The sequence below is a fragment of the Schizosaccharomyces pombe genome (assembly GCF_000002945.2).
Source record: "Schizosaccharomyces pombe strain 972h- genome assembly, chromosome: I".
In the NCBI taxonomy this organism is placed as follows: domain Eukaryota; kingdom Fungi; phylum Ascomycota; class Schizosaccharomycetes; order Schizosaccharomycetales; family Schizosaccharomycetaceae; genus Schizosaccharomyces; species Schizosaccharomyces pombe.
The window spans coordinates 2,637,207-2,662,784 of NC_003424.3; the positions used below are offsets into that span (position 1 = coordinate 2,637,207).

The 25,578-nt window shown below is 36.6% G+C and overlaps 7 protein-coding genes and 14 long non-coding RNA genes across 21 annotated transcripts; 9 read left to right on the forward strand and 12 right to left on the reverse strand.

The window, feature by feature from the left end:
* Nucleotides 1-358: 358 nt before the first annotated feature.
* Nucleotides 359-1,007, reverse strand: SPOM_SPNCRNA.3178. The gene has a single exon (NR_192545.1). It is a non-coding gene; the product is annotated as a non-coding RNA (long non-coding RNA).
* sfp47 (SH3 domain-containing protein) lies at nucleotides 436-2,425 on the forward strand. Its single transcript, NM_001019286.3, has 4 exons — nucleotides 436-602; nucleotides 773-1,004; nucleotides 1,098-1,851; nucleotides 1,915-2,425. The coding sequence occupies exons 1-4, from the start codon at nucleotides 520-522 to the stop codon at nucleotides 2,091-2,093; spliced, it is 1,248 nt and encodes a 415-aa protein (NP_593857.1). The 5' UTR covers nucleotides 436-519; the 3' UTR covers nucleotides 2,094-2,425.
* On the reverse strand, nucleotides 2,387-5,114 carry itr1 (myo-inositol transmembrane transporter Itr1). Its single transcript, NM_001019287.3, has one exon. It carries the CDS (start codon nucleotides 4,220-4,222, stop codon nucleotides 2,495-2,497), a length of 1,728 nt encoding a protein of 575 aa, NP_593858.2. The 5' UTR covers nucleotides 4,223-5,114; the 3' UTR covers nucleotides 2,387-2,494.
* On the forward strand, nucleotides 2,445-4,246 carry SPOM_SPNCRNA.3179. The gene has a single exon (NR_192546.1). It is a non-coding gene; the product is annotated as a non-coding RNA (long non-coding RNA).
* Nucleotides 5,115-5,846: 732 nt separating the features above from the next.
* SPOM_SPNCRNA.3180 lies at nucleotides 5,847-6,144 on the reverse strand. The gene has a single exon (NR_192547.1). It is a non-coding gene; the product is annotated as a non-coding RNA (long non-coding RNA).
* A 173-nt stretch (nucleotides 6,145-6,317) lies between these two features.
* Nucleotides 6,318-8,048, forward strand: hcs1 (3-hydroxy-3-methylglutaryl-CoA synthase). Its single transcript, NM_001356073.2, has 3 exons — nucleotides 6,318-6,366; nucleotides 6,406-6,477; nucleotides 6,654-8,048. Exons 2-3 carry the CDS (start codon nucleotides 6,418-6,420, stop codon nucleotides 7,935-7,937), a joined length of 1,344 nt encoding a protein of 447 aa, NP_001342835.1. The 5' UTR covers nucleotides 6,318-6,366; nucleotides 6,406-6,417; the 3' UTR covers nucleotides 7,938-8,048.
* Nucleotides 7,205-8,129, reverse strand: SPOM_SPNCRNA.843. The gene has a single exon (NR_151225.1). It is a non-coding gene; the product is annotated as a non-coding RNA (long non-coding RNA).
* Nucleotides 8,130-8,221: 92 nt separating this feature from the next.
* On the forward strand, nucleotides 8,222-13,221 carry rng2 (IQ motif containing GTPase activating protein). Its single transcript, NM_001019289.3, has one exon. The coding sequence runs from the start codon at nucleotides 8,311-8,313 to the stop codon at nucleotides 12,778-12,780; it is 4,470 nt and encodes a 1,489-aa protein (NP_593860.1). The 5' UTR covers nucleotides 8,222-8,310; the 3' UTR covers nucleotides 12,781-13,221.
* On the reverse strand, nucleotides 8,813-9,026 carry SPOM_SPNCRNA.3181. The gene has a single exon (NR_192548.1). It is a non-coding gene; the product is annotated as a non-coding RNA (long non-coding RNA).
* On the reverse strand, nucleotides 9,981-10,505 carry SPOM_SPNCRNA.3182. The gene has a single exon (NR_192549.1). It is a non-coding gene; the product is annotated as a non-coding RNA (long non-coding RNA).
* SPOM_SPNCRNA.3183 lies at nucleotides 10,749-11,284 on the reverse strand. The gene has a single exon (NR_192550.1). It is a non-coding gene; the product is annotated as a non-coding RNA (long non-coding RNA).
* Nucleotides 11,453-14,040, reverse strand: SPOM_SPNCRNA.3184. The gene has a single exon (NR_192551.1). It is a non-coding gene; the product is annotated as a non-coding RNA (long non-coding RNA).
* SPOM_SPNCRNA.3185 lies at nucleotides 13,230-13,463 on the forward strand. The gene has a single exon (NR_192552.1). It is a non-coding gene; the product is annotated as a non-coding RNA (long non-coding RNA).
* On the forward strand, nucleotides 13,513-20,818 carry spp42 (U5 snRNP complex subunit Spp42). The gene has a single exon (NM_001019290.3). It carries the CDS (start codon nucleotides 13,532-13,534, stop codon nucleotides 20,621-20,623), a length of 7,092 nt encoding a protein of 2,363 aa, NP_593861.1. The 5' UTR covers nucleotides 13,513-13,531; the 3' UTR covers nucleotides 20,624-20,818.
* On the reverse strand, nucleotides 14,516-14,786 carry SPOM_SPNCRNA.3186. The gene has a single exon (NR_192553.1). It is a non-coding gene; the product is annotated as a non-coding RNA (long non-coding RNA).
* On the reverse strand, nucleotides 16,319-16,534 carry SPOM_SPNCRNA.3187. The gene has a single exon (NR_192554.1). It is a non-coding gene; the product is annotated as a non-coding RNA (long non-coding RNA).
* On the reverse strand, nucleotides 18,600-23,849 carry sea2 (SEACAT complex subunit Sea2). Its single transcript, NM_001019291.3, has one exon. It carries the CDS (start codon nucleotides 23,376-23,378, stop codon nucleotides 20,838-20,840), a length of 2,541 nt encoding a protein of 846 aa, NP_593862.1. The 5' UTR covers nucleotides 23,379-23,849; the 3' UTR covers nucleotides 18,600-20,837.
* SPOM_SPNCRNA.3188 lies at nucleotides 21,128-21,783 on the forward strand. Its single transcript, NR_192555.1, has one exon. It is a non-coding gene; the product is annotated as a non-coding RNA (long non-coding RNA).
* On the forward strand, nucleotides 23,560-24,217 carry SPOM_SPNCRNA.326. Its single transcript, NR_150735.1, has one exon. It is a non-coding gene; the product is annotated as a non-coding RNA (long non-coding RNA).
* On the reverse strand, nucleotides 24,108-25,257 carry SPOM_SPNCRNA.3189. Its single transcript, NR_192556.1, has one exon. It is a non-coding gene; the product is annotated as a non-coding RNA (long non-coding RNA).
* On the forward strand, nucleotides 24,491-25,329 carry stg1 (SM22/transgelin-like actin-modulating protein Stg1). Its single transcript, NM_001019292.3, has one exon. The coding sequence runs from the start codon at nucleotides 24,595-24,597 to the stop codon at nucleotides 25,117-25,119; it is 525 nt and encodes a 174-aa protein (NP_593863.1). The 5' UTR covers nucleotides 24,491-24,594; the 3' UTR covers nucleotides 25,120-25,329.
* Nucleotides 25,330-25,578: the final 249 nt, after the last annotated feature.

The following is a 25,578-nucleotide window of genomic DNA, read 5'->3' on the forward strand; positions in this document are numbered from 1 at the left end:
AACTAGATATGTCAAATGTATATCTAATGTATGTAAGAAAAGGTATATCAAAGAAAATTTAAAGGTCATTTATCAATACTAATTGAATCAACTAGAGAATAGATATACATCCCCCCGGCAAAAGCTGAATGTTTATTTTTTTTACAATAGATTTCTATAAAAGAACAGGCATTCAATTTACGTGTTATCTACTAATTTATCTAGCAGATTTCAAAGTAGGAAAGCCGTAGTTGTTTTTCAGATCAACAATAATCTAGCATTATTTCCTATATCAAAATAAATTCAAATAAAATAAATAAATAAATAAATAAATAGATATAAAAAATTCATTAATTAGAGCTTCTGCATATTCTTTACACTGCCCTCGGCATAGTATAACAGCATTAACCTCTGTTACTTCAAATTTAATGCGCGTTGGAAACTTGACAGTGTCGCATGCTTTACCAACTCAAAAAAAAACAATGAATGTCTCATTAAGCTGAATTATACGAATTAACTTAAGAAAGAGATACCCCCATAATGAATTCGTTTTCTTCAAACGAGTACAGTACAGAAATCAGCACTGAGGCGCTTAACAATTGGCAGCAGCTTGTTGAACAAAGGTAAGTTGAAGCTTAAATTAATTTCGAAGAGAAGCATCTTATTCCATTTGATACTCTCGAATCATTAATTTTTAAGTATTTTTTTAATGATGGGTTATCCTTATTATATTTCGAACTGACACAAATGTGTAATAATTCATTTCAAACTTTGACTAATCTACTTTATAAAGAATTTCATTGGAATTGGAATATGCTGCAAAATTAGCAAAATTGACGAAATCAATTAAAGCGATTAAGCAATGTGCACCCTTAAATGATTTGACCAAACAGGTGTGCGTAGAACTTATGCAATGTAACAAGAAGCATTTGGAAGCGTCCCGTTACTTTCAGACCCATGTTAAAGAGTTTATGAAAGAATATGTTGACAGAGAAAATAAATTCTCCAATGAAACTATTTCTAAGGTATAGCAACAAATATGCAATTATTATTCTGATTCCAATAACACTTTATGTTATGCCTTCCTTCTCTAGCTAGTTAATCTAACGGTGTTATAGAGTTCGGCTGCTGCTTTAATGACAAGCATGGAGAATTTTATTCTTTTTACAAATCCAGTGTACCATAACAAATTGCAAGTTCCTTCTAAAAGTGATATGGAAATTGCGAACTCTTTAAAGATTACTCAACCTGCTGAAAAAAATAGTGGTACGGCAAATCCCATATCTGCTTACTCTTTAGAACATGCGGAACTTGATGAGCGCAATAATCAGCTGAGCGAAGCTTTGTCAATGCTTAGATTAAGTCCTTTTGTGAACAACTATTATCCTTCTTACCAAAATCGTAAGGATGGGAAAAGTTTGATGGAAAATAGGGGGGTAGTTTTGTCAGTGGATACTGTCACATCTCCTATTTCTCAAAGTCCAAAAAAATTAACTCCCACAACTTCTCCAATAAATAGCACATCACTTTCTTTTGTTGATGCAAAAAAACCTGGATCCAAATGGCCTTCTCAATACGACTTTCCTAAAAAGACTAAAAGCACCGAAATCCCATTTAAAACGTTGCCTTCGCTTAATATAAATAATGAGAGAGAACTTACGAAGCACAAATTACCTATAGTTAAACCGAAACTTGCAGTTTTTCCCTCTAATCAAGCAACAGCATCTACCCTTCAATTAGCACCACCTCCAGTCCAAGCGATACCAACTCTCAGGAATCCAGTAAATTTAGATGATAAGAAAGAGTCGCTTTTAAAATATTATGCTACTCATCCTACGATTACTCCGGACGGATTTCCCATTTTTGCTTATGGTGAGTTCTGAATAAAATGCTCAAGTCAATATGATTTATAGTATTTTACTAACTAATTAATAGTACGTGCGCTTTATGCTTACAAAGCTACACTTCCCTCAGAAATTGACTTAAACGTTGACGATACTTTAGTGGTTTTAAATAGACAAAAGGACGGGTGGTGGAAAGGCCTTGTCGTCAGTCCTACTGTTGGTCGAATTGGTTTATTTCCGTCTAATTATATTGAAGAACTTGAATACTAATATGTGATACAATAAATATGTTCCCGTTAAAAAAAATGTATTGAATTGGAATACATTCAAAGTCGCGTCTTCAAAAAAGAAAGGATTTAGTACTATTTTTAGATAAGGATTTATTATCAAAAAAATAAATACGAGTAAGGAAGAAAAATATAGATTTACGGCGTGAAGTGAATGGACAATTTAAGTCTAGCTTAACTGCTTTCAACCCTTTAGCGGCAACATCTGGAGTTCATATAGCACACAAGGCACAAGATATTTGTATATATGTAATCAATTAATATAAATATTAAGATACAAAATCTATGAAACAGTATTACTCGATTTGATAAGCGCAATTAAATATATGAGTTTTCACCTAATGGTGACTGTGATGAAAAAATAATATGAAAATAAGAGACTGTCTAGTTATTTTGCTCTTTATCTTCACGAGACCAAGCTCGCTCTTGTCGAACGCGTTTGAGATGTCGCATACTTTCACGAACTCCAAATCCATGTTTAAGCAGCTCCCCAATTTCTTCGATGGTATAATCGGTTAAATCAGGATAGCAGAAAAGTGCACCAAGCCATCCTAAAAAGCAAAGGCCTCCATAAAGGGCAAACGTTCCTGTGGGTGTTATTTCACTCATCAATGTTAAGAACGAAGCACCTATACCAAGATTACCAGCCCAGTTAACAGCAGTAGACATGCCAGTGCCTAGACCTCTAACGGACATAGGAAAAAGCTCGGATTGTTGCCAAGGGAGATTTCCAAGTCCAGAGGCATACGACGCAACGTAAACAATCATCGAAATTAAAACAACGATAGCCCAAGCATTTGATTGACCAGAAGTATAATTGCCATTCTCGTCTTTCGGCAAAAAATGAAAAGCCACCGCGCATACAATTAAAGCAGCAATCATTCCCCATACGGTCAACAGGAGCAAGATTCTTCGACCAAAAAAATCAATCACACCAAAGGCAACAATGGTAAATACAAAATTAGTAGCTGCAATGATAAGACCAGTAGCAGTAGGATTGTTAAAGCCAACAACCTCAAAAATAGTACTAGAAAAATACATTAATGAATTAAATCCGGAAAGTTGTTGCATCGCTTGCAGTCCGCAAGCCAGTATCAATGCACGGAAATTTGAAGGATTGAAATATAATTCTTTAAAAGTTTTCACAATCTTTTGCCATCTAGATCCTGAAAAAGGATCACGAACTCCTTCTTGAATTAAATAGAGCTTAGTCTTTATTTCGTAAGGGTGAGCAGTAGGATAGATTCGAGCCAGAGTGTTATAAGCCTCCTGAGATCTTTCTTTTTTAACTAACAAACGAGGAGATTCGGGTAGCCAAATAAGAATGAATAATTGGAAAGCTGCAGGAACCATTGCTAAACCAACCATCCAGCGCCAACCATTATGGACGTGTTCAAAAGCTGTATCAATTCCATAGGCAATTACTTGACCAGCTGTAATTAATAAAACATATATGATAACCAACCTTCCGCGTATTTTAGACGGAGCGATTTCACTTAGGTACAAAGGAATAATAAGTGATGCAATGCCAACGCCCCAACCGATAACAAAGCGACCTACAATCATATGCCAAAGATGGTGAGCCGTAACCTGTACTATGGAACCAACTATGATGATGATACTAGCTATTGCAATTACCGGTTTTCTACCAAAAAAGTCGGCAAGGGCACCAGCAATTATCCCTCCTAAAAGTGCACCAAGAGATGTTGCAGAGGTGATAAATTCTTTACCACCATTTGTTAATTCATGTCCGCCCAAGCTAGTACCTATAACTACAAGAGCACCTGAAATGACACCTGTATCATAGCCAAACAGTAGACCACCGATACCGGCAGCAAAAGCAAGCACCCAAACCCATTTGCTAACTGGTTGATCTTCAACAGTGTCGTTAAGTGCGTGTGGCTCAGATAAAGAAATGTTAGAATTGCTGCGACTTCGAGCTCCGTTAGATAATCTAGACACGCTGTCCACAGGAAGCACCTGGGTTTTGTTTTCAAAAACCGAGGATTCAAATGGACTTTTTTTATCAGCAGCAAATGTATCGGCAGCGAAAGTATCATCAGCGAAACCCGCTGACGTTACATTTTGAAAATCCTTGGAAGAGATTGACATCTTGCTGAAACTTTTGAATGTAAATTAATAAGATTATAATTAAAGGAATGGTTTTTAACGTTAACAAACTAAACAAATAAATCGTAAGTATGACAGGAAACCTAAAGATGAAGTAAAAATCGATAATGAGCGAAAGCGCTAATAATTTTTTAGCATTCGAAGGGATATGTTCAAAGGATTGCTATGATATGCAATCAGTACAACCCAGAAACTTGTTATATTTACCGCTTAGATAAAAGATGTATCCGAGGAACTCTGTTCTTAAACGAAAAAAAAGACGTTAACAAACAGTTACAACGGATAAGACCGGAATTTTCGAAAGAGAGAAGTAGAAAGTGTTGAAATGTCAGCAATTAAGAATGGTTGTCTCACACTTCTTAACAATAAAACCAATGAATCTTTTTGATTTTTTAACGTTTCTAGATAGAATTGTTTAAAATACGTTTGGGTTAAAGAGCATTTAACGGCAAACTTTTTGACAGCGGAAATTAATGTGCGTCTAGTAAATGAAAACAGAAATTAAAAGGTATTCAGACAAAGAGATCAAACGTTAAGTAATTTTTTTTAAACTTTTTTTTTTTTTTTTTTTTTTTAATTGAGAAGGAAGTAGTTTTTAATAAGCTAAACAGACGTCAATCAACATAAACACATAGAAATATGGATCAAACCAAATGTGCATATGCGCTTAACACTTAGCAAAGATGCGTAATCGGCAGAATTAAATGCTTTGGAAGCTGGTTTGAATTAGCAAGCTGAATCGTTAATCAAAGTATAGGAACATAAACCCAATGGTGACTTCAATAGAACGAATCGATTGAGTATATCAATTCCAAACGCTTTGTTAATAGAGAAAAATAGCACAGCAACAGAATCGTTTTGACTTTTAGCAGTTGAGGAATGTAAAAAATGTAGAAGGGCATATATATATATACATGCGCTACTGCAGCATCCGATTCGTAATAGCGGAACGAACTAAGGTAATACAATGTAAGCTCGTTATTTTTATGCTTCTTTTGTTTTACAGTCTCGATTTTTGTATTAAATTAATTAATTATTTATTTTTGGTTCTGTAAATAAATAAGAAAAAAAGTAACGACTTTTCTGTAGAATATAAGTTTAATTTTGTGACTTATTGCTGCTTATAGTGGGTTTATTGAAATACACAATATTACTCGAAAAAAATCAGACATTTTGAAAGACTAATTCAAACGTTAAATACAAATCACTATGTTTGGTATCCGTAAAAAGCACCTTGCTATCAATTAATAAATTACTACTTGAATTTCGAATGGATGGAGGCAGCAATAATTCAATTCTTATTTTTTAATGCTGTTCAATATTTATTTATTTTTTATGTTTCGTCCAAAAAAATATTGGATTTAAGTGCCGCATATAAAATTTAATTTAAAATACGAGCGAACTACTGCCGACTTAAAATAGATAATTTGTATGCATATTTCAAGTGGAATAAAGCCGATAAAAACGTAAAATTGAAAAATTATTATATGAAGTGGACTTGTTATAAACGGAGTAGTAAAACATAAAAAACCATTACTTCTTAAATTTTTCACTTCTTTAATCTGTACTTATTTTAAACAATTCTATTTGTAATTTCGTAAATGCGATATTTATGGGTTTATTAATTTCTTAAGTATAAGTAATACACGAGTGCAGTCAGCATAGCCAAATAATTAATTTTTAGAAAACAGTTATGAATTTCTATTTGAAACAAAGTACGATTGAGAAGCGAATTGTTCACTTGTCCACCGTTTGTATTTGTATATTATTTGCAAAAGAATAAAACGCAAGATAAATGTTAGCCGAAAATATAACGTTAGCAATGTTATTCCTTTTAATATTCAAGAATTGGTCGATCTTATCATACGAGAAACGTGAACGTATGATACAAAGCTATTCCCAGCTAATAAATAAATTTTTCTATGAATAATAATTTATTTATTAATCGTAGATTCAGAATTTAATTGAAATATTATAATAGCTCAAATAGAAAAATTCCTAAACACACGTACAATAAGATACGTTGCAACGCGTTAACACACTGTCGCTCTAACTAAAGCTATCTGTTTCATTTAACCATAACCAAGATACTTCGATAATTTTCCGCTTAGTCGCCTCACAAATAGGTTAGTGCAATCTTTTTTCAAAACCCTCACACTTTGTAGAAACTCAAGAAAATGTCCTTTGATAGAAAAGATATTGGTATTAAGGGCCTCGTGTTGTACACTCCCAATCAGGTATGTTATAAATGAGTCGCTACTTTATTTCAAAACTTCTCCTCCAAATTATTTGCATGCATTACCTACATCTTTTTTCAATAGTACAAATTTACGCAAGCTTCAGAGGAAAGTAATAGAAATACTTTCTCATTAAATTCCTTCAGAACCTGATATTAATCGTTTTTACCCTATAGTATGTTGAACAAGCTGCCCTCGAAGCGCATGATGGAGTCTCTACTGGAAAGTATACTATTGGCCTCGGCTTGACTAAGATGGCTTTTGTCGACGATCGTGAAGACATTTATTCCTTTGGTCTTACCGCTCTTTCTCAACTTATCAAGAGATACCAAATTGATATAAGCAAGATTGGTCGTTTGGAAGTTGGAACTGAGACTATCATCGATAAATCTAAGTCTGTCAAAAGTGTTTTAATGCAACTTTTTGGGGATAACCACAATGTCGAAGGTATTGATTGTGTTAATGCCTGTTATGGTGGCGTGAACGCTCTTTTTAACACAATCGATTGGATTGAGTCTTCTGCTTGGGATGGCCGTGATGGTATAGTTGTCGCTGGTGATATTGCTCTCTATGCCAAGGGCAATGCTCGTCCTACCGGTGGTGCTGGTTGTGTCGCCCTTTTGGTTGGTCCTAATGCCCCTATTGTTTTTGAACCTGGTCTACGTGGTACTTACATGCAACATGCTTACGATTTTTACAAACCCGATTTGACGAGTGAATACCCTTACGTTGATGGCCATTTTTCTCTTGAATGTTATGTTAAAGCTCTTGATGGAGCATATGCTAATTACAATGTTCGTGATGTTGCTAAGAATGGAAAAAGTCAAGGACTTGGATTGGATCGTTTTGATTATTGCATTTTCCACGCTCCTACTTGCAAACAAGTCCAAAAAGCATATGCGCGTTTATTGTACACCGATAGCGCTGCTGAACCATCTAATCCCGAGTTGGAAGGTGTCCGTGAACTTCTTAGCACCCTGGATGCTAAGAAATCCCTTACCGACAAGGCTTTAGAAAAAGGTCTTATGGCCATAACTAAAGAGCGTTTTAACAAACGAGTTTCCCCTAGTGTCTATGCCCCTACCAACTGTGGTAATATGTACACTGCCAGTATTTTCTCTTGTTTAACTGCATTACTTAGCCGTGTCCCCGCTGATGAACTTAAAGGAAAACGCGTCGGTGCTTACTCTTATGGTTCTGGTTTGGCTGCCTCGTTTTTTTCATTCGTTGTCAAAGGCGACGTCTCTGAAATTGCCAAGAAAACTAACTTGGTTAACGATTTGGATAATCGTCATTGTTTAACCCCTACGCAGTATGAAGAGGCTATTGAGCTACGCCATCAAGCACACTTGAAAAAGAATTTTACTCCCAAAGGAAGCATCGAACGTCTTCGTTCAGGTACTTACTACCTTACTGGTATTGATGACATGTTCCGCCGTAGCTATTCGGTGAAGCCTTAAATCACCGAAAAAAAGATTAGAATGCAAACTAGATACTGTTAAAATCTCTTTTAGTAGACTTTTTTTTGATACATGAATATGTGATTTTGACAACTTTTTTGTTAATTATTTAAAACTCATACGTATTGTAGTCTTAAAATGAATAACCTTCATTTGTAATAGCATAACCTAAATAATTAGAGTAAATTCGTCACTAACGGACAGTATCTTGAATTAAACTACTTACACCTAAAAACCCCCCACTCATCTTGATAACCCACATTTTCTTTGTCTGAGTAACAGCTACTCTCCACTAACATAGCCGAAAAATTGTGTGCAGTTACTTTATCTAGTTTGAGATCGAATGCTGAGTAGGTAGTCATCAGAAGTCTCAATGGACGTAAATGTGGGATTATCTAGACTTCAATCTCAAGCTGGGGCACCTGTTGGCACGAAAGGGTCGAACACTCGTTTAGCAGCCAAACAAAGAGAAACCCTTCAAGCATATGATTATTTGTGTAGGGTTGATGAAGCAAAAAAATGGATAGAAGAATGCCTCGGCACAGATCTAGGACCAACGTCTACATTTGAGCAGTCGCTGCGAAACGGAGTTGTCTTGGCTCTCTTGGTTCAGAAATTTCAACCCGATAAACTAATCAAGATATTCTATTCTAATGAACTCCAGTTTCGCCATTCAGATAACATTAATAAGTTTCTTGACTTTATCCATGGCATTGGGCTTCCCGAAATTTTTCATTTCGAACTGACTGACATTTACGAAGGGAAAAATTTACCCAAAGTTATCTATTGTATTCATGCCCTTTCTTATTTCCTTTCTATGCAGGACTTGGCACCCCCTTTAATCAAGAGTGATGAAAATCTATCTTTTACTGATGAAGACGTTTCAATAATAGTCCGTAGACTCCGACAATCTAATGTAATCCTTCCTAACTTCAAAGCTTTAAGTGCCGATTTTATGCTTCGTGCTAGTCCTGTTTCTTCTCGCACTCCTTCCCCTACACGATTTCCCAAGCATGCTCGTTTCCAAACCCTAAATTCATCAGATTCTGCATCTATATATTCGTCTCCTTATACTTCTCCTACTTTAGAATTTTCGAAGAAAGATGCTAGCGCTCGTTCAGACATCCTTAAGATGCACAGAAGGACGAAATCAGCGACACCTTCGTTAGAACAATTTAATGAACCATATAAACAAACTTTGCCTAGTCATTCAATCGAATTCGAAGACTCTTTTTTTCAACCCCCTTCTCAAAAGGGACATATGCAACGATCTTTCCTCACAACATTTTCAGCACCCACAAGAAGACGGGAGGCACTATTTTCTACCACTTCTGGACTTAGTCAGCGTAGCCCTGTCGATGAGAAAATCGTGAACGCGATTCAAGCTTGTGGTCGTGGCGTACTTGTGCGCTTGCGTTTGGTGGATATGTTACAATCCCTCGTGGAACAAAGTTCTTCTGTCGTACTTCTGCAAGCCGTAATTCGTGGATATATATCTAGAAATACATACAGAATACGAAAGAAAGCATACGATGAACTTGTAAACTGGGTTACTTCTATTCAATCCATCTCTCGTGCATATCTGATACGTGCACAATACCGTAAAGTGGTTTTACAGGAGGAGGCAACGAAGTCAATCCAAACGTTACAAAGCATTATTCGTGGGGGTTTCTATCGTCGTAAATACCACTCGTTAATAGAGAGGCTAGACTTATTTACACCATCATTTGTGTTAATTCAATCCTCAGCTTTAGGATTTCTTACCCGTCATGCAATAGTTAATATGCTTGACAACCTTTACAACTATATCCCTCTCTTTAACCGGATGCAAAGTATACTGCGTGCAAATATGTTTCGGAATGAATGGTCTAACTTTCTAGATTCCGTACAATCGTTTCCCGTTTCTTTTCACTCTATTTGCAAAGGACGCTTGATAAGGGATTCTATAAACAGATTAAATGGATCACTTCTGGGAGAACTGGATAATTTTATTAAACTACAAAATTTATCTCGAGGATTTATGATTCGTCGGGCATTTAAAGAGAAATTGGAGAAATTAAAAGCATCAACATCCTCTTTCATTGCTCTACAGGCAATTGTTCGGGCTTTTCTTTTAAGAAAAAACTTGGAAAGCATTTATGATTCTTTTCAAAAATCGCACCTATCTGTCATTAAAGCCCAATCTCTTTATCGGGGATTCATTACTCGAACCAAAATTGATTATTGTAACGACTATTTGTTAAAGCGATTACCAGATATCGTGTTTATGCAATCTGCAGTCCGTGCAATTCTTTTACGAGATGATGTGAATTATACTGAAGTTCAGTTAGATTCTTTTATTCCTGAAATTGTATTGTTACAATCTTTAATTCGTGGGTATCTATCTCGAAACAAATTTTCAAGAAAACTTCAAAATTTTCATAAGAATATGGAGAATCCCATAGTTGCGAAGTCCATTTTTAGGGGTCGTCAAGAAGGGTTGGCTTATAGAGAACTTGCTACGGCCAAAAATCCACCTGTTATGACGGTCAAAAATTTTGTTCATTTATTAGACGACACCAATTTCGACTTTGAGGAAGAAGTATTGCTTGAAAAAATGAGAAAAGAAATTGTGCAACAAGTACGAGACAATGAAGAAATTGAAGTTCACATCAATGAACTAGACGTGAAGATTGCTTTGTTGGTTAAAAACAAAATCAGTTTGGATGATGTTTTAAAACATCACAACAAGTATAAATTTGGAAAGCAAAGCACTGAATATTTAAAAATTAATACTCTGTCTATGAAGTCACTCAACAATTCAAGCAGAAAATTTTTGGAACTTTATCAGTGTTTTTTCTATGTGTTACAAACCAACGAAATGTACTTAGCAAATTATTTTCAAGCGCTAAAAACTGAGGGCACTTCCTCTGTAAAGATCCGTCATGCTGTTTATTTAGTTTTGCAAATTTTCGGCCATGGCTCTAACCGACGAGAAGAAGTACTACTTTTGAGATTCATTTCCCAAGTCATTAAGCTAGAAGCAGCTTTAGTTAATTCATCTCAGGATCTACTTTCTGATGACTGTGTCTGGAAATTACTGTTCACTGGATATCGTGGGGACGTTCGTGAAGTGAAGCTTTGGAAAACTATTCTCGGCCGCATTCACAAGGTTTTAGTAGCCGACAATCATTTGGATTTTGAAATCAATCCGTTGACTCTATTTAAAAGTTTCAATCCTGAAGTTGCCAGTCAAACTGATAGTCCAAAACTCACTTTGTCGTTAGCAATGCAACACCCACCGACAAGAAATCTATACGTTAGCAGACTTCGTGAACTTCGAAAACTGTGTCAATCATTCCTAGTAGCACTTTCTAAGAATATTGAAAATATTCCTTATGCTTTATGCTATACTGCAGCACAATTGAAAAATAGCTTACAACGATATTTCCCCGCTGCGCATAAAGAAGAAATTTTTGGCGTAATAGGGAAATTTGTTTATTGGGCTTATGTCGCTCCTGTACTTGTGTCACCCGATAACTTCAAGTTGGTTGATGGCTCTATTACAGCTCTTCAACGAAAAAACCTTTACACATTGTCAAGCATTTTGTCTGAGATCTTTTCAATCGAGTCCTGTGACTCTAAGCAACTTGGTTTTTTTAGACCACTCTCCGAGTTTATTGAGGTGTCCAAGCAGGATACCATGTTGATGCTAGAAAGGCTTGTCGATGTGGTTGATCCAGAGGTGTACTTTGAGTTCGATGCTTTTGAAGACCTTGTTAATACCAAGCGGCCAGTAATATACATGAAGCGAGACGATATTTTAGGCATTTATTCATCTATTGCATATGTCATAGATAGTATTGCTCCTCCTGATGTGAACGATCCATTACGCGCTGTTGTCAATAGCTTAGGTCCTGTTTCAGAGCAAGACAATGACTTTGTGCAAGATGAAACTGACGTCAAACTAGAATTGAATCCCAAATTTTGCACTATAGAAAATCCCGTTGCTCAGGAACGGACTCTTATTGTTCAGACAAAGAGATATATATTATTTATTATTCGAATTCAAAATGGCCTTAATCTTTTGGAAATACTTGTCAAACCGGTTACAGATTCAGACGAAGCAGCATGGCAAAATTTATTGGCAGAAGAATCTGAAAAGAATGCAAGGAATTATGATTTGTTTGATGATTCTATCTTTTCAATGTCATTTGCAGAACTGAAATACACTGCACTAAGCAATATAGTGGAAATGGAAAAGCTTGGATTTGCAAACCGACGGAATAATTACCAAGATATGGTAAATTCTATCGCTCTAGATATCCGTAATAAGTCGAGAAGAAGGATGCAACGACAGCGTGAACTTGATGCGGGACATCAAAGTTTGCTTAACTTACGAGAAAAAAGAGCTTTCCTTGATTCGCAGCTAAAAAGTTATAACGAATACATTGAACAAGCTATGGAAACATTACAATCAAAGAAGGGTAAGAAGAAGCTTATTCCTTTTTCTAAACAGTATTTTCACATGCGAGATCTCCGAAAATCTGGACGCGTTCCTCGCTTTGGGTCGTTCAAGTACCCAGCTCTTAAACTCTATGACCGAGGAGTTTTGGTATCAATATCTCATATGCCGCAGAAAGAAAAATTGTATATTACTATATCAGCCGATGAAGTTGGCAAATTTATTCTGGAAGCAACAAGCCCGACAGTTAAAGTTTCGAGCCCAAGGTGTGAATTGCATTTGGACGACTTGTTGTCTGCTCAATATAACAAGGTTTTAACTTTGGATGTTTTGGATGGCCGTCTCAAATTAAACACCAATATGTTCTTACATTTGATTTTCTCCAAATTTTATTCATGAGACGTTTCACTTTGTTCATTTTTCCGTCTCTTTAACTACCCAATGATTTAATTCGAATTAACTTAAAACCGTCAAATATCTTTGCACATTAATACTTGTCCATATTCTTTTGGCGAAATATGTATACTATGTGATATTTTCTCCCCTTTAATTCTGATAATTTGCACAGTTTTCCCATTTCATTCACTTAGTGTGGGGGGTTTTTTTATCACTACTTGTGTTTACTTATACTGTACAAATCTTATTTAACTCGGTGTTATTTTTCAAATTTTTTTTTTCAACTAAAGCCGTTGAACCTGAAACACTAAATCAAGGAATAGGAATTTTTGGTTTATGCATACTAGTTGTACTTGGTAATTTATACTTTCTGAATTAGTTAAAGGTTTATAATTACAAATAACACTTTTTTATAACAAAATGTAATTTATGTCAATACATACATCTTTACTAATTCTTATAAGGCGATTCGATTGAGCATGATTATGTTCAAATTAACCTTTGGATATGGGTAGGTGTTTGGTTGACAAACTTCTTAAGCGTGTTGCATTTTAACGAAGAAAATTTGAATTTTCAAATCCCGTATAGCGTGTAAAAAAATATACATTAAACACGTATTATGAGCAGAAGACTACATAGACCTAATATGAAATAAAACGCACAAAAGAATATTACGCACAAATAATGGCGAGGGTCACCACCATACAAAGTAATATTCACTACCACAATTCAGCTGACAAATACCATTACCTAAATGGCGTCGTTACCACCGGGGAATCCTCCTCCACCGCCTCCTCCGCCTGGATTTGAGCCTCCTTCACAGCCTCCACCTCCTCCACCTCCAGGTTATGTGAAGAAAAGAAAAAACAAGACTCCAGCACAGTCTGGAAATCTTGAAAAGCAACTTAACGAAAGAGCACGCAAATGGCGCGCTTCTCAAAAATCAAAGTTTGGTGTCAAAAGGAAGCAGGGTTATGTTCAAACAGAGAAAGCTGATCTTCCGCCTGAGCACCTGCGCAAAATTATGAAAGACAGGGGAGATATGTCTTCTAGGAAGTTTCGTGCTGATAAACGTTCCTATTTGGGCGCTTTGAAGTACTTGCCACATGCTGTGCTAAAATTGCTTGAGAACATGCCAATGCCTTGGGAAGAATACAGGGAGGTCAAGGTTTTATATCATGTAACCGGTGCTATAACTTTTGTAAACGAGAGTCCTCGCGTAATTGAACCGCATTTTATTGCTCAATGGGGAACGATGTGGATGATGATGAGACGCGAGAAGCGTGATCGAAAAAATTTTAAGCGTTTGCGGTTTCCTCCTTTTGACGATGAAGAGCCACCATTTTCTATTGATCAATTGCTTGATTTAGAGCCGTTAGAGGCTATTAGAATGGACTTAGATGAAGAAGATGACGCTCCTGTTATGGATTGGTTTTACGAAAATAAGGCTTTGGAAGATACTCCCCATGTAAATGGTCCAACCTATCGTCGTTGGAAGCTTAATTTACCTCAGATGGCTAATTTACATCGTTTAGGTTACCAACTTTTGAGTGATTTACGCGATGATAATTACTTTTACTTGTTTAATGACAATAGTTTCTTTACGGCTAAAGCTTTGAACGTGGCTATCCCAGGAGGTCCGAAATTTGAACCTTTATACAAAGACGAAGCCCCAGAAATGGAAGATTGGAATGAATTTAATGACATTTATAAACTTATTATCCGACATCCCATTAAAACTGAATACCGGATAGCGTTTCCTTACCTTTATAATTCTAGAGCTCGAAGCGTTGCACTAAGTGAATACCACCAACCGTCTAATGTTTTCGTTCCTCCTGAGGATCCTGATCTTCCGGCTTTTTTTTGGGATCCCATAATAAACCCCATCACTTCCCGCCAACTCACTTTGCATGAACTAGATACCTCTCCCGAAGATTCTGCCATAGAAGAAGATCCTAATTTTGAAATCCCTTTCGATCCTTTCTTTCATTCCGAAGATATAGAATTTGAGCACACAGCCAGTGCTCTGATTTTATTGTGGGCACCCCATCCTTTTAATAAGCGATCTGGTGCGACTAAGCGTGCGCAAGATGTTCCACTGATAAAGCATTGGTATTTAGAGCATTGTCCTCCTAATCAGCCTGTTAAAGTTCGTGTGTCATATCAAAAACTTTTAAAATCCCATGTTATGAATAAGTTGCACATGGCGCATCCCAAATCGCACACCAATCGCAGCTTACTTAGACAGTTAAAAAATACTAAATTTTTTCAAAGTACTTCTATCGATTGGGTTGAAGCTGGTCTCCAAGTTTGTCGCCAAGGGTACAACATGCTGCAATTACTTATTCACAGAAAAGGGTTGACATATTTACATTTGGATTACAACTGTAATTTAAAACCTACAAAGACATTAACTACGAAGGAAAGAAAGAAATCTAGGTTTGGTAATGCATTTCACTTGATGCGCGAAATACTTCGCCTTACTAAATTAATTGTCGATTCTCATGTACAGTATCGTTTGGGAAACATTGACGCATATCAGCTAGCTGATGGATTACATTACATATTTAATCATGTTGGTCAACTTACGGGAATGTATCGTTATAAATATCGATTGATGCGGCAGATTCGTGCTTGCAAAGATTTCAAGCATCTTATTTATTATCGCTTCAACACTGGTCCTGTTGGCAAAGGTCCAGGTTGTGGGTTTTGGGCTCCCAGTTGGCGTGTATGGCTTTTCTTTCTACGCGGAATTGTTCCTTTGCTAGAGCGCTGGCTGGGCAATTTGCTTGCTAGACAATTTGAAGGCCGTCATTCTACAGGAGTGGCAAAACAAATAACCAAGCAGCGTGTCGATTCTCATCAAGATCTAGAATTGAGGGCTGCAGTGATGAATGATATTTTGGATATGATACCTGAAGGAATTCGCCAAGGCAAAAGCAAAACCATTTTGCAGCATCTTAGTGAAGCTTGGCGTTGTTGGAAGGCTAACATACCTTGGAAGGTTCCGGGTCTCCCTGCACCTATTGAGAATATGATTTTGAGATATGTGAAGTCAAAAGCAGATTGGTGGACCTCAGTCGCTCACTTCAATCGTGAACGTATTCGTCGAGGAGCTACTGTTGATAAAACCGTGGCGAAAAAGAATCTTGGCAGATTAACTAGGCTTTGGTTAAAAGCTGAACAAGAAAGGCAACATAATTATCTAAAAGATGGACCTTATGTAACTGCCGATGAGGCAGTTGCTATATATACTACTTTTGTACATTGGTTAGAAAGTAGGCGATTCCAACCTATTCCCTTTCCTCCACTTTCGTACAAACATGATACGAAACTTCTTGTTTTAGCACTTGAACGCTTAAAAGAAGCGTATTCGGTGAAGGGTCGCTTGAATCAATCCCAACGAGAGGAATTAGCATTAGTGGAACAAGCCTACGATAATCCACATGAGATGCTGTCCCAAATTAAAAGGCGTTTATTGACAATGCGTACTTTTAAAGAGGTAGGGATTGAGTTTATGGATATGTATTCTCACTTGATTCCTGTTTATTCTGTAGATCCGATGGAGAAAATTTGTGATGCTTATCTCGATCAATACCTTTGGTTTGAGGCCGATCGTCGACACCTATTTCCTTCCTGGGTAAAGCCTTCTGATTCAGAACCTCCACCTCTTCTTGTTTACAAATGGTGCCAAGGAATTAATAATCTTACAGATGTTTGGGAAACTTCCAACGGCGAATGTAACGTTTTAATGGAAACTAGGCTGTCTAAAGTATTTGAGAAAGTTGACTTAACACTTCTTAATAGACTGATGTCATTACTAATGGACACCAATTTAGCTTCCTACGCTAGTGCTAAAAACAACGTTGTTTTGTCATATAAGGATATGTCGCATACCAACTCGTATGGCCTAGTCCGTGGTTTACAATTTTCAAGTTTCATCTGGCAGTTTTATGGATTAGTGTTGGATTTACTAATACTTGGCCTTCAACGCGCTACAGAAATAGCTGGTCCTGCAGATGCACCGAATGATTTTCTACACTTCAAAGATCAGGCAACTGAGACCAGTCACCCTATTCGACTGTATACACGCTATATTGATAAAGTTTATATAATGTTTCGATTTACTGATGAAGAATCCCGTGATTTGATTCAACGATTTTTGAATGAAAATCCTGATCCCACAAACAGCAATGTTGTAAATTATTCTAAAGGTAAAAAAAATTGTTGGCCTCGAGATGCTCGTATGAGACTCATGAAACACGACGTGAATCTCGGACGTGCTGTCTTTTGGGAGATTCGTAATCGTTTACCTAGATCACTAACTACCCTTGAGTGGGAGGATACCTTTCCTAGTGTTTACAGCAAAGACAATCCTAATTTATTGTTCTCGATGACAGGATTCGAGGTTAGAATCCTTCCAAAGATCCGACAAAATGAAGAATTTTCTTTGAAGGATGGTGTATGGAATCTCACAGATAATCGTACGAAACAACGGACAGCGCAAGCTTTCATACGTGTTACGGAGGATGGTATAAATCAATTTGGAAACCGTATACGTCAGATTCTTATGTCCTCTGGTTCCACTACCTTTACCAAGATTGCTAATAAATGGAATACTGCTCTAATAGCTCTCATGACTTATTATAGGGAAGCCGCGATTTCTACGCCCGAGCTTCTAGATTTACTTGTTAAATGTGAATCGAAAATACAAACTCGAGTAAAAATTTCATTAAATTCTAAAATGCCTAGTCGCTTTCCTCCAGCCGTTTTCTACTCGCCTAAAGAACTTGGTGGATTAGGAATGCTTTCAATGGGTCATGTACTTATTCCACAATCTGATCTTAGATGGTCGAAACAAACTGATACTGGTATTACTCATTTTCGAAGTGGAATGACTACCAATGGAGAACATTTGATTCCAAACCTTTATCGTTATATTCAGCCATGGGAATCAGAGTTTATTGACTCTCAGCGTGTATGGGCTGAGTATGCAATGAAGAGACAAGAAGCTCTACAACAAAATCGTCGTTTAACTTTAGAGGATCTGGAAGATTCATGGGATCGAGGAATTCCTCGTATAAATACTCTATTTCAAAAAGATAGACACACATTGGCATATGATAAAGGATGGCGTGTTAGGACTGAGTTTAAGCAGTACCAGCTCCTTAAAAACAATCCATTCTGGTGGACGAGTCAAAGACATGATGGAAAATTATGGCAATTAAATAATTACCGAGTAGATGTCATTCAGGCTTTAGGTGGTGTCGAAGGTATTTTGGAGCATACGATGTTTAAAGCTACTGGATTTCCTTCATGGGAAGGTCTTTTTTGGGAAAAAGCATCTGGTTTTGAAGAATCCATGAAGTTCAAAAAGCTTACTAATGCTCAGCGTTCAGGTTTAAATCAAATCCCTAACCGTAGATTTACGCTTTGGTGGAGTCCCACTATCAATCGTGCTAACGTTTATGTCGGATTTCAAGTACAACTGGATTTGACTGGAATCATGATGCATGGCAAAATTCCAACCCTGAAGATTTCACTCATTCAAATTTTTCGTTCTCATTTATGGCAAAAAATTCATGAATCTGTTGTTTGGGATTTGTGTCAAGTGCTTGACCAAGAATTAGAGTCATTGCAAATTGAAACAGTCCAAAAAGAAACTATCCATCCTCGTAAAAGTTATAAAATGAATAGTTCTTGTGCAGATATCCTCCTTTTGGCTGCCTATAAATGGAACGTATCAAGGCCATCCTTATTGAACGATAATCGCGATGTGCTTGACAACACTACCACCAACAAATATTGGATTGATGTACAACTTCGATTTGGAGATTATGATTCTCATGATATTGAACGTTATACTAGAGCTAAATTTTTGGATTATAGCACTGATGCTCAAAGCATGTATCCTTCACCGACCGGTGTCTTAATCGGCATTGATCTTTGTTACAATATGCATAGTGCATATGGTAACTGGATTCCTGGTATGAAACCATTAATTCAACAGAGCATGAACAAGATCATGAAAGCCAATCCAGCCTTATATGTGTTGCGTGAACGCATACGAAAAGGTCTTCAATTATATGCTTCTGAACCCCAAGAGCAGTATTTGTCCTCCTCAAATTATGCTGAACTCTTTAGTAATCAAATTCAATTATTCGTTGATGATACTAATGTTTATCGGGTTACCATTCATAAAACATTTGAAGGTAATTTGACTACGAAACCCATTAATGGTGCTATTTTTATATTCAATCCGAGAACTGGTCAATTGTTCTTAAAAGTTATTCATACGTCAGTTTGGGCGGGACAAAAACGATTGGGACAATTGGCGAAATGGAAGACTGCTGAAGAAGTTGCTGCTTTGATTCGTTCTCTGCCTGTTGAAGAACAACCTCGACAGATTATAGTAACTCGAAAGGGCATGTTGGATCCATTAGAAGTTCATCTTTTGGACTTTCCTAATATAACCATTAAGGGTAGTGAATTACAGCTTCCTTTCCAAGCGATTATTAAACTTGATAAAATCAATGATTTGATTTTACGTGCCACCGAACCGCAAATGGTACTTTTCAATTTATATGATGACTGGCTTCAATCGGTATCATCGTATACAGCTTTTTCACGCTTGATACTTATCTTGCGCGCATTGAATGTCAATACTGAGAAAACGAAGCTAATTCTTAGACCAGACAAGTCTATAATTACAAAAGAGAATCACGTGTGGCCCAACCTGGATGATCAACAATGGCTTGATGTTGAACCGAAACTTAGAGATTTGATCCTTGCTGATTATGCTAAGAAAAACAATATTAACGTTGCTAGTCTTACGAACTCGGAAGTGCGAGATATTATTCTCGGTATGACAATAACGGCTCCTTCTCTTCAACGTCAACAGATAGCTGAAATAGAAAAGCAAGGCCGTGAGAATGCCCAAGTTACGGCTGTCACCACAAAAACTACTAACGTGCATGGTGATGAAATGGTGGTTACTACAACATCTGCGTATGAAAATGAAAAGTTTTCTAGTAAAACAGAATGGAGAAATCGTGCCATATCATCTATCAGTTTACCCCTTCGTACAAAAAACATTTATGTTAACTCTGATAATATCAGCGAAACTTTTCCTTATACATACATTCTTCCTCAAAATCTGCTTCGTAAGTTTGTTACGATATCCGATTTAAGGACACAGGTTGCCGGATATATGTATGGTAAAAGTCCGTCAGACAACCCTCAAATTAAGGAAATTCGTTGTATTGCACTTGTACCACAGCTTGGCAGTATAAGAAATGTGCAGCTTCCTTCTAAACTGCCTCATGATCTTCAGCCTTCTATATTAGAAGACCTTGAGCCCCTTGGTTGGATACACACTCAAAGTTCTGAACTTCCCTATTTATCATCTGTCGATGTAACTACACATGCAAAAATTTTATCTTCTCATCCTGAATGGGATACCAAAGCTGTAACTTTGACAGTGAGCTACATTCCTGGTTCGATATCCTTAGCTGCATATACTGTGTCAAAGGAAGGAATTGAGTGGGGATCAAAAAACATGGATATCAACAGTGATGAAGCTATCGGGTATGAACCTTCTATGGCTGAAAAATGTCAGCTGCTATTGTCCGATAGAATTCAAGGATTTTTCTTGGTACCAGAAGAGGGCGTATGGAATTATAATTTCAATGGTGCAAGCTTCAGTCCTAAAATGACGTACAGTTTAAAACTTGATGTCCCTCTGCCATTCTTTGCTTTAGAGCATAGACCTACTCATGTAATAAGCTATACTGAACTGGAGACGAATGACAGATTAGAGGAAGATATGCCAGATGCATTTGCATGAATGAGGAGCTATTTATTTTCGTAACTGGATTTTGGGCAATTAATGTATATTTTGATTTTTGCTAATTTGAGTGCTTTATGACATCTTGCTTTAGTTAAATGGAATTTAGTGAAAAAGCTAGAAAAATGGGTTTTTAAAATATCCCACATTATCATTATTAGTTTATAGTAATACAAATTTTTCATCAAGTACATATGCGTTAGATTATAGTTTTTTAAATCAGAGCACGTTTATCTAGCAGTTTGACACCGCAGCCGGGAACTGGACATACTGGCAATGCATCGTCTGTATTATCAAAATACCAAGAACGTAGACAGCTTTCATGACCGATGTGGCCACAAACGGGAGGATAAACGAGCACGCCTCTTAACGGTAGCTCACAATAAACACATTTTTTGAGACTAGTAACGGTCTTTGCATTTTCTTTACCTTTTTCGGATTGCTCGTTACCGGTTGCTTTTTTGTTTTCCATTTCAAAAATCAAATCTCTACTACTTGAATGAATGTACTTGAGATTTTTTGAACCAGACATGTTTATAAGGAGAGTAGCTTCACTGAACATTCCGAATCTCCTTAACAAATCAACATAACTTTCAAGTAAATCGTCTAATTGAATCCGTGGTAAATCTATAGTTAGGTATGAAAAAACTGAACAAACGCAGGCTGCCGTTTGGACATCTCCTCGAGATATACAGTCGCTTATAATCGATGTAACAACATAAGGAAGTTCAATAGGAGGTAGATCATCGATAGGAATTTCAGAATCAGTATCTCCATGTAATGATAACTGGTCTAAAAATATAGATGCTCGACGTGAAGAATTACCAGCACTCAATACGGCTTCTCTCGATTTGATTGAAGCAGATGTAACAGAACTTCTGTGGAATGAATTGAACATTTCGTTATGTGACGTACCAGAATAATTTGATGCTGCAGAATCTAGTAAATAGGATGAATTGATGCTTGCCCGGCTATCAGTTGAAAAATTATTAACCGGTGCTTGTCCTTTCTTTAATACGATCGGATTTTCTAAATCATGCCATTGCGATTGCTTATTAAGGACGGCTTTATCGAGATTGTCCTCGGATTCGATAGATGAATTAGAGGATTCTGAAGGAGTAGATGCTTCCCGTGGTTCAAAAAAATCATTTAATGATAAATTATCATGAGCGGGGGTTGAGGACGTTGAAATTTGCGTTAAATTTTTTAAATTTCGACCTTTCTCATCATCAGCCATAGAATTGTTAGCAGAAACAAAAGGAATATTTATTAATTCACTAATTCCTTTATCAGAATTGTTAAGTACCCCTAGTGAAAAATACAAAGCATCCCAAATTTGATAAGCAAATTCAGCTCCAACATTTCGTGCAAAAAATGCGTTCTCTTTACAAGCAGAAGAGATATCTCCTGATATGCGATAATTTTTGGCTAAATAGCAAAATTGAGCAACATCTTCAGAGCGATATGCAAGGATCCCTAGTTCCTGAGGAATGCCAACAAAATTGTGAGGCACAAAAGGAACAGGATTACTTGTGGACCCATCAGAATTTTGAGAGGCATATAAAGCGGACTTTAAAGAGCTGATATTGCTCTCAAAAGATGCGACACGATTTAACGACGACAATCTTTGATTAGAAATAGGATTTGAAGAGAACACAAGGCTATTTTTAGTTGACCATGAACTAGTTGCACGTGGAAGCATATCAATACAATTAAAGGCATTTTCAACTCTCGTCTGAGAAAAAATTCCATCTTTACTACAAGACCAGAGTAGCTCTGTAGAAGCCCAATGCATCGTTGAAACAATACTATCATGACAACTGACGGTTCTGTATGGGATATAAGGCCTAGTAATATCCCAAACATTTATTGCGGTATCACCTACAAGAGAAGAGCTTGCAAGTTGATTAGAACCTCTCGATTGCTGATTAGCCGGTCGCCAACGAACACAATTGAGGGGACTGACATTATTGATAGTTATAAGGGACTTTTTTTTGTTGCTTGTGGAATCCCAAATACGAATAGTCTTATCTCTCCCGCATGACGCTAAAAAAACACCATTAGGACTATAATTAACACACAAAACAACACCATTATGTGCAGCTAATTTTAAAAAAGGAAGTTTTGGAAACCGGATATCCCATTTTTGCAAGATCCCACTGTCATAAGCGGCAACGAACTCATTTGGCTCAGAAGGGGAGAATACGACGTCTCGAGCAGCTTCAGAATTTCCACGAAAAGTGATTGTTGATGAGCTTTCCTTGTAATCCCAAAGCTTAATTAACCCATCCTGAGAGGCTGTTAAAACGTAAGACGGGTGAAATGAAGAGATATCCAATTTATGTACGGCTCGAGAATGCTCATTAAAGTCATAGAGAAGGGCTTCTAAATTAACATCCCATACATTGAGATTACCAAGCGGTGAACATGTAAAAATTAAATTTGAAGCAAAACTACTACCCCACTTTACATCATTGCAAGAGATGTGCTTTGTTTGTGTTGATTTTTGTAGAAGGTCAGAGATGCAAACAGGAGGCTTTGAAGAGTTTGGATTAACAGCTAGAACTTTTAGAAGCTCTCGGCCTGCTACACCCACTTTTGTACGGCTTTTATTTACCGAAATAGCACTGATGGAGGCCTTTACATCAACAACCCAGTCTTGGTAACTAACAAGTCCTTTGGATGACTTTACAGATGTGCTAGCAAGTTGGGCATAAGTAGGTCGCTGAAGGACGTTTGAGTTTCGTGAAGGCATTTACGAATTTGAAAACAAAATGAAGCTGGTAGAGTAGCAGCTGATGCCTTCTAAAATGATTTAGGAAATTTGCATACAGAAAAGGAAACAAGTTCTTAAATATCGGACAGGAAGTCAAAGAAATTGCTGAAGTGAAATGCAAGTATGGTGACACTCACCGTACATTGGTAAAATTAACGTTGCAAGATCGTTCAATAGTAAAAGTCAGAAAAAAGTAGACTATTCTTTATCAAACTATTTGTTTTGATACATTAACCAAAAAGATAAAGTAGAAAAGTAGAGGAGCAACTAACAGTAAGAAAAGTTTCTGCTAATGTAAATATCAAGTCCAATGTTAGTGAACAAATAAGAGCTTTCGAATTTTCAATTATTGAGGAAATTCAATCAGAACAATTACACATCGGAAGTTTTCAAAAGAATAAAAGTTCAAATATAATTTATTTTTACGAAGTTCAGTTGCTTATTGCTTCTAGTAAGTTTGGTTTTGTGAATTTACTTCTGAATCTCGCTATGAATCAGCAATATTGCATCCTGTAACGCTATACTGCATTCCTGTAGAGTTCATTATATAGGTTTCACATTTTACTATGGCATTTGTCGCGTATACATGACTTATGATTTAAAATTTCGTTTACGCTGATTTACAACATTTAAAGAATGGTACTGTTGAGCTTATCTTTCAATGCTTCTTTCGTAGAGTTATAGTAGCTACAATATTAAATATGAAGATAACATGTTATATATGACGATATAAGTAAGCAAAGCCGGTCAGTCCAATGTCAGTTGCACAGTGTCAATCGAAAAAGCGGTTTGCAGTACCTTGTCGGTTTGTATTTTGTAATATAATGATGCTTTCGAAATTAAATAAACAAGTCTTCATTCCATAAACGAATTGTGAAGCAAAGTAATTCGACTCTACTTTATATAGTACTAATTAGTAAGAACAAATCATCAGTTTACCGTACAAGAGTTAGTTTGCTGATAAAGAGTTTACGCAGTCTACTGTACCTTAAACTCAGATACGAATTGCGTAGCTGGAGTTACGCTAAATGATCTATTAAGTCCAGTTGCTACACATTGAATTAAGATGGCACTCGTCAGGCTTATACGAAGCCGCTTTTCACTAACCACCTCTGAAAAACCAAACTGTCATTGGGCGTTCCGTGATATAATTTCTTGGAACTTTTCTTTATTTTTATTTAAATTTTCGTGAGAAATGACGTCTCAACTTGAAAAAGAAGCAAGAGAATGGATCGAAGAAACTTTGCATACGAAATTGAATGCTCAGTTAGACTTACTGGATCAATTACAATCCGGGGTGATTCTTTGCAGAATTTGCAAAGAAGCTTTAGGCGCTAACATTCGATACAAAGAATCTAACATGCCTTTTGTCCAAATGGAAAACATATCTGCCTTCATTAACTATGCACAGCAAGTTGTACATGTTCCTTCACAAGATATGTTTCAAACTTCTGATTTATTTGAGCGGAGAAATGATGAACAGGTTTTAAGAAGTATTCACTCCTTTTCGCGCTATGCCGCGAAAATGTTTCCCGGCAAAGTTCGTGGTTTGGGTCCTAAATTGGCAGAGAAGAAGCCTCGTGTTTTCTCAGCACAGCAGCAGCGTGAGTTTCGAGAAGGCGTAAATAGTCTTCAGTATGGAAGCTTTGATATGCCGACACAGGGAACCGAGAAGATTGCATTTTCTAGACGCAGGGACCCGACCGGAAATATGTATTAGTCTTGTGTAGGGAAAGAGATTGAAGATTGTATAACTTTATATCTTCGCTTCTTGTACTTTTTGATAACTTATTTATTTTCATTCATTCGTAAAATCTGCCGAATCCATAATAGGAGTGAAACGTGAGGTCTTGTAAAAGATGTGTATAAATATAGAAGCTTAAGTTTTGCTTTAAATATTCATAATGATATGTTTTTTTTACGACACTAAAACATAAATTGAATTATAGTTTGATTCGTAGTTTGAAAACACATTTAAAATCTTATGTTTGGTGCTGTATTGCTAGATTTCTCGTCGTATCAAATGACTTAAAAAAGCAATACGACAATTCATTGTTTCATGAGCGTTTCCTTACAAAGCTGCAGAGAAAAAAAAAAATGTTGCAAAAATTAGTTATGGAAGTATCAGTGATTAATAAAAATGCACACTTTATTTATTTATTTTGTTATTTTTGTATTC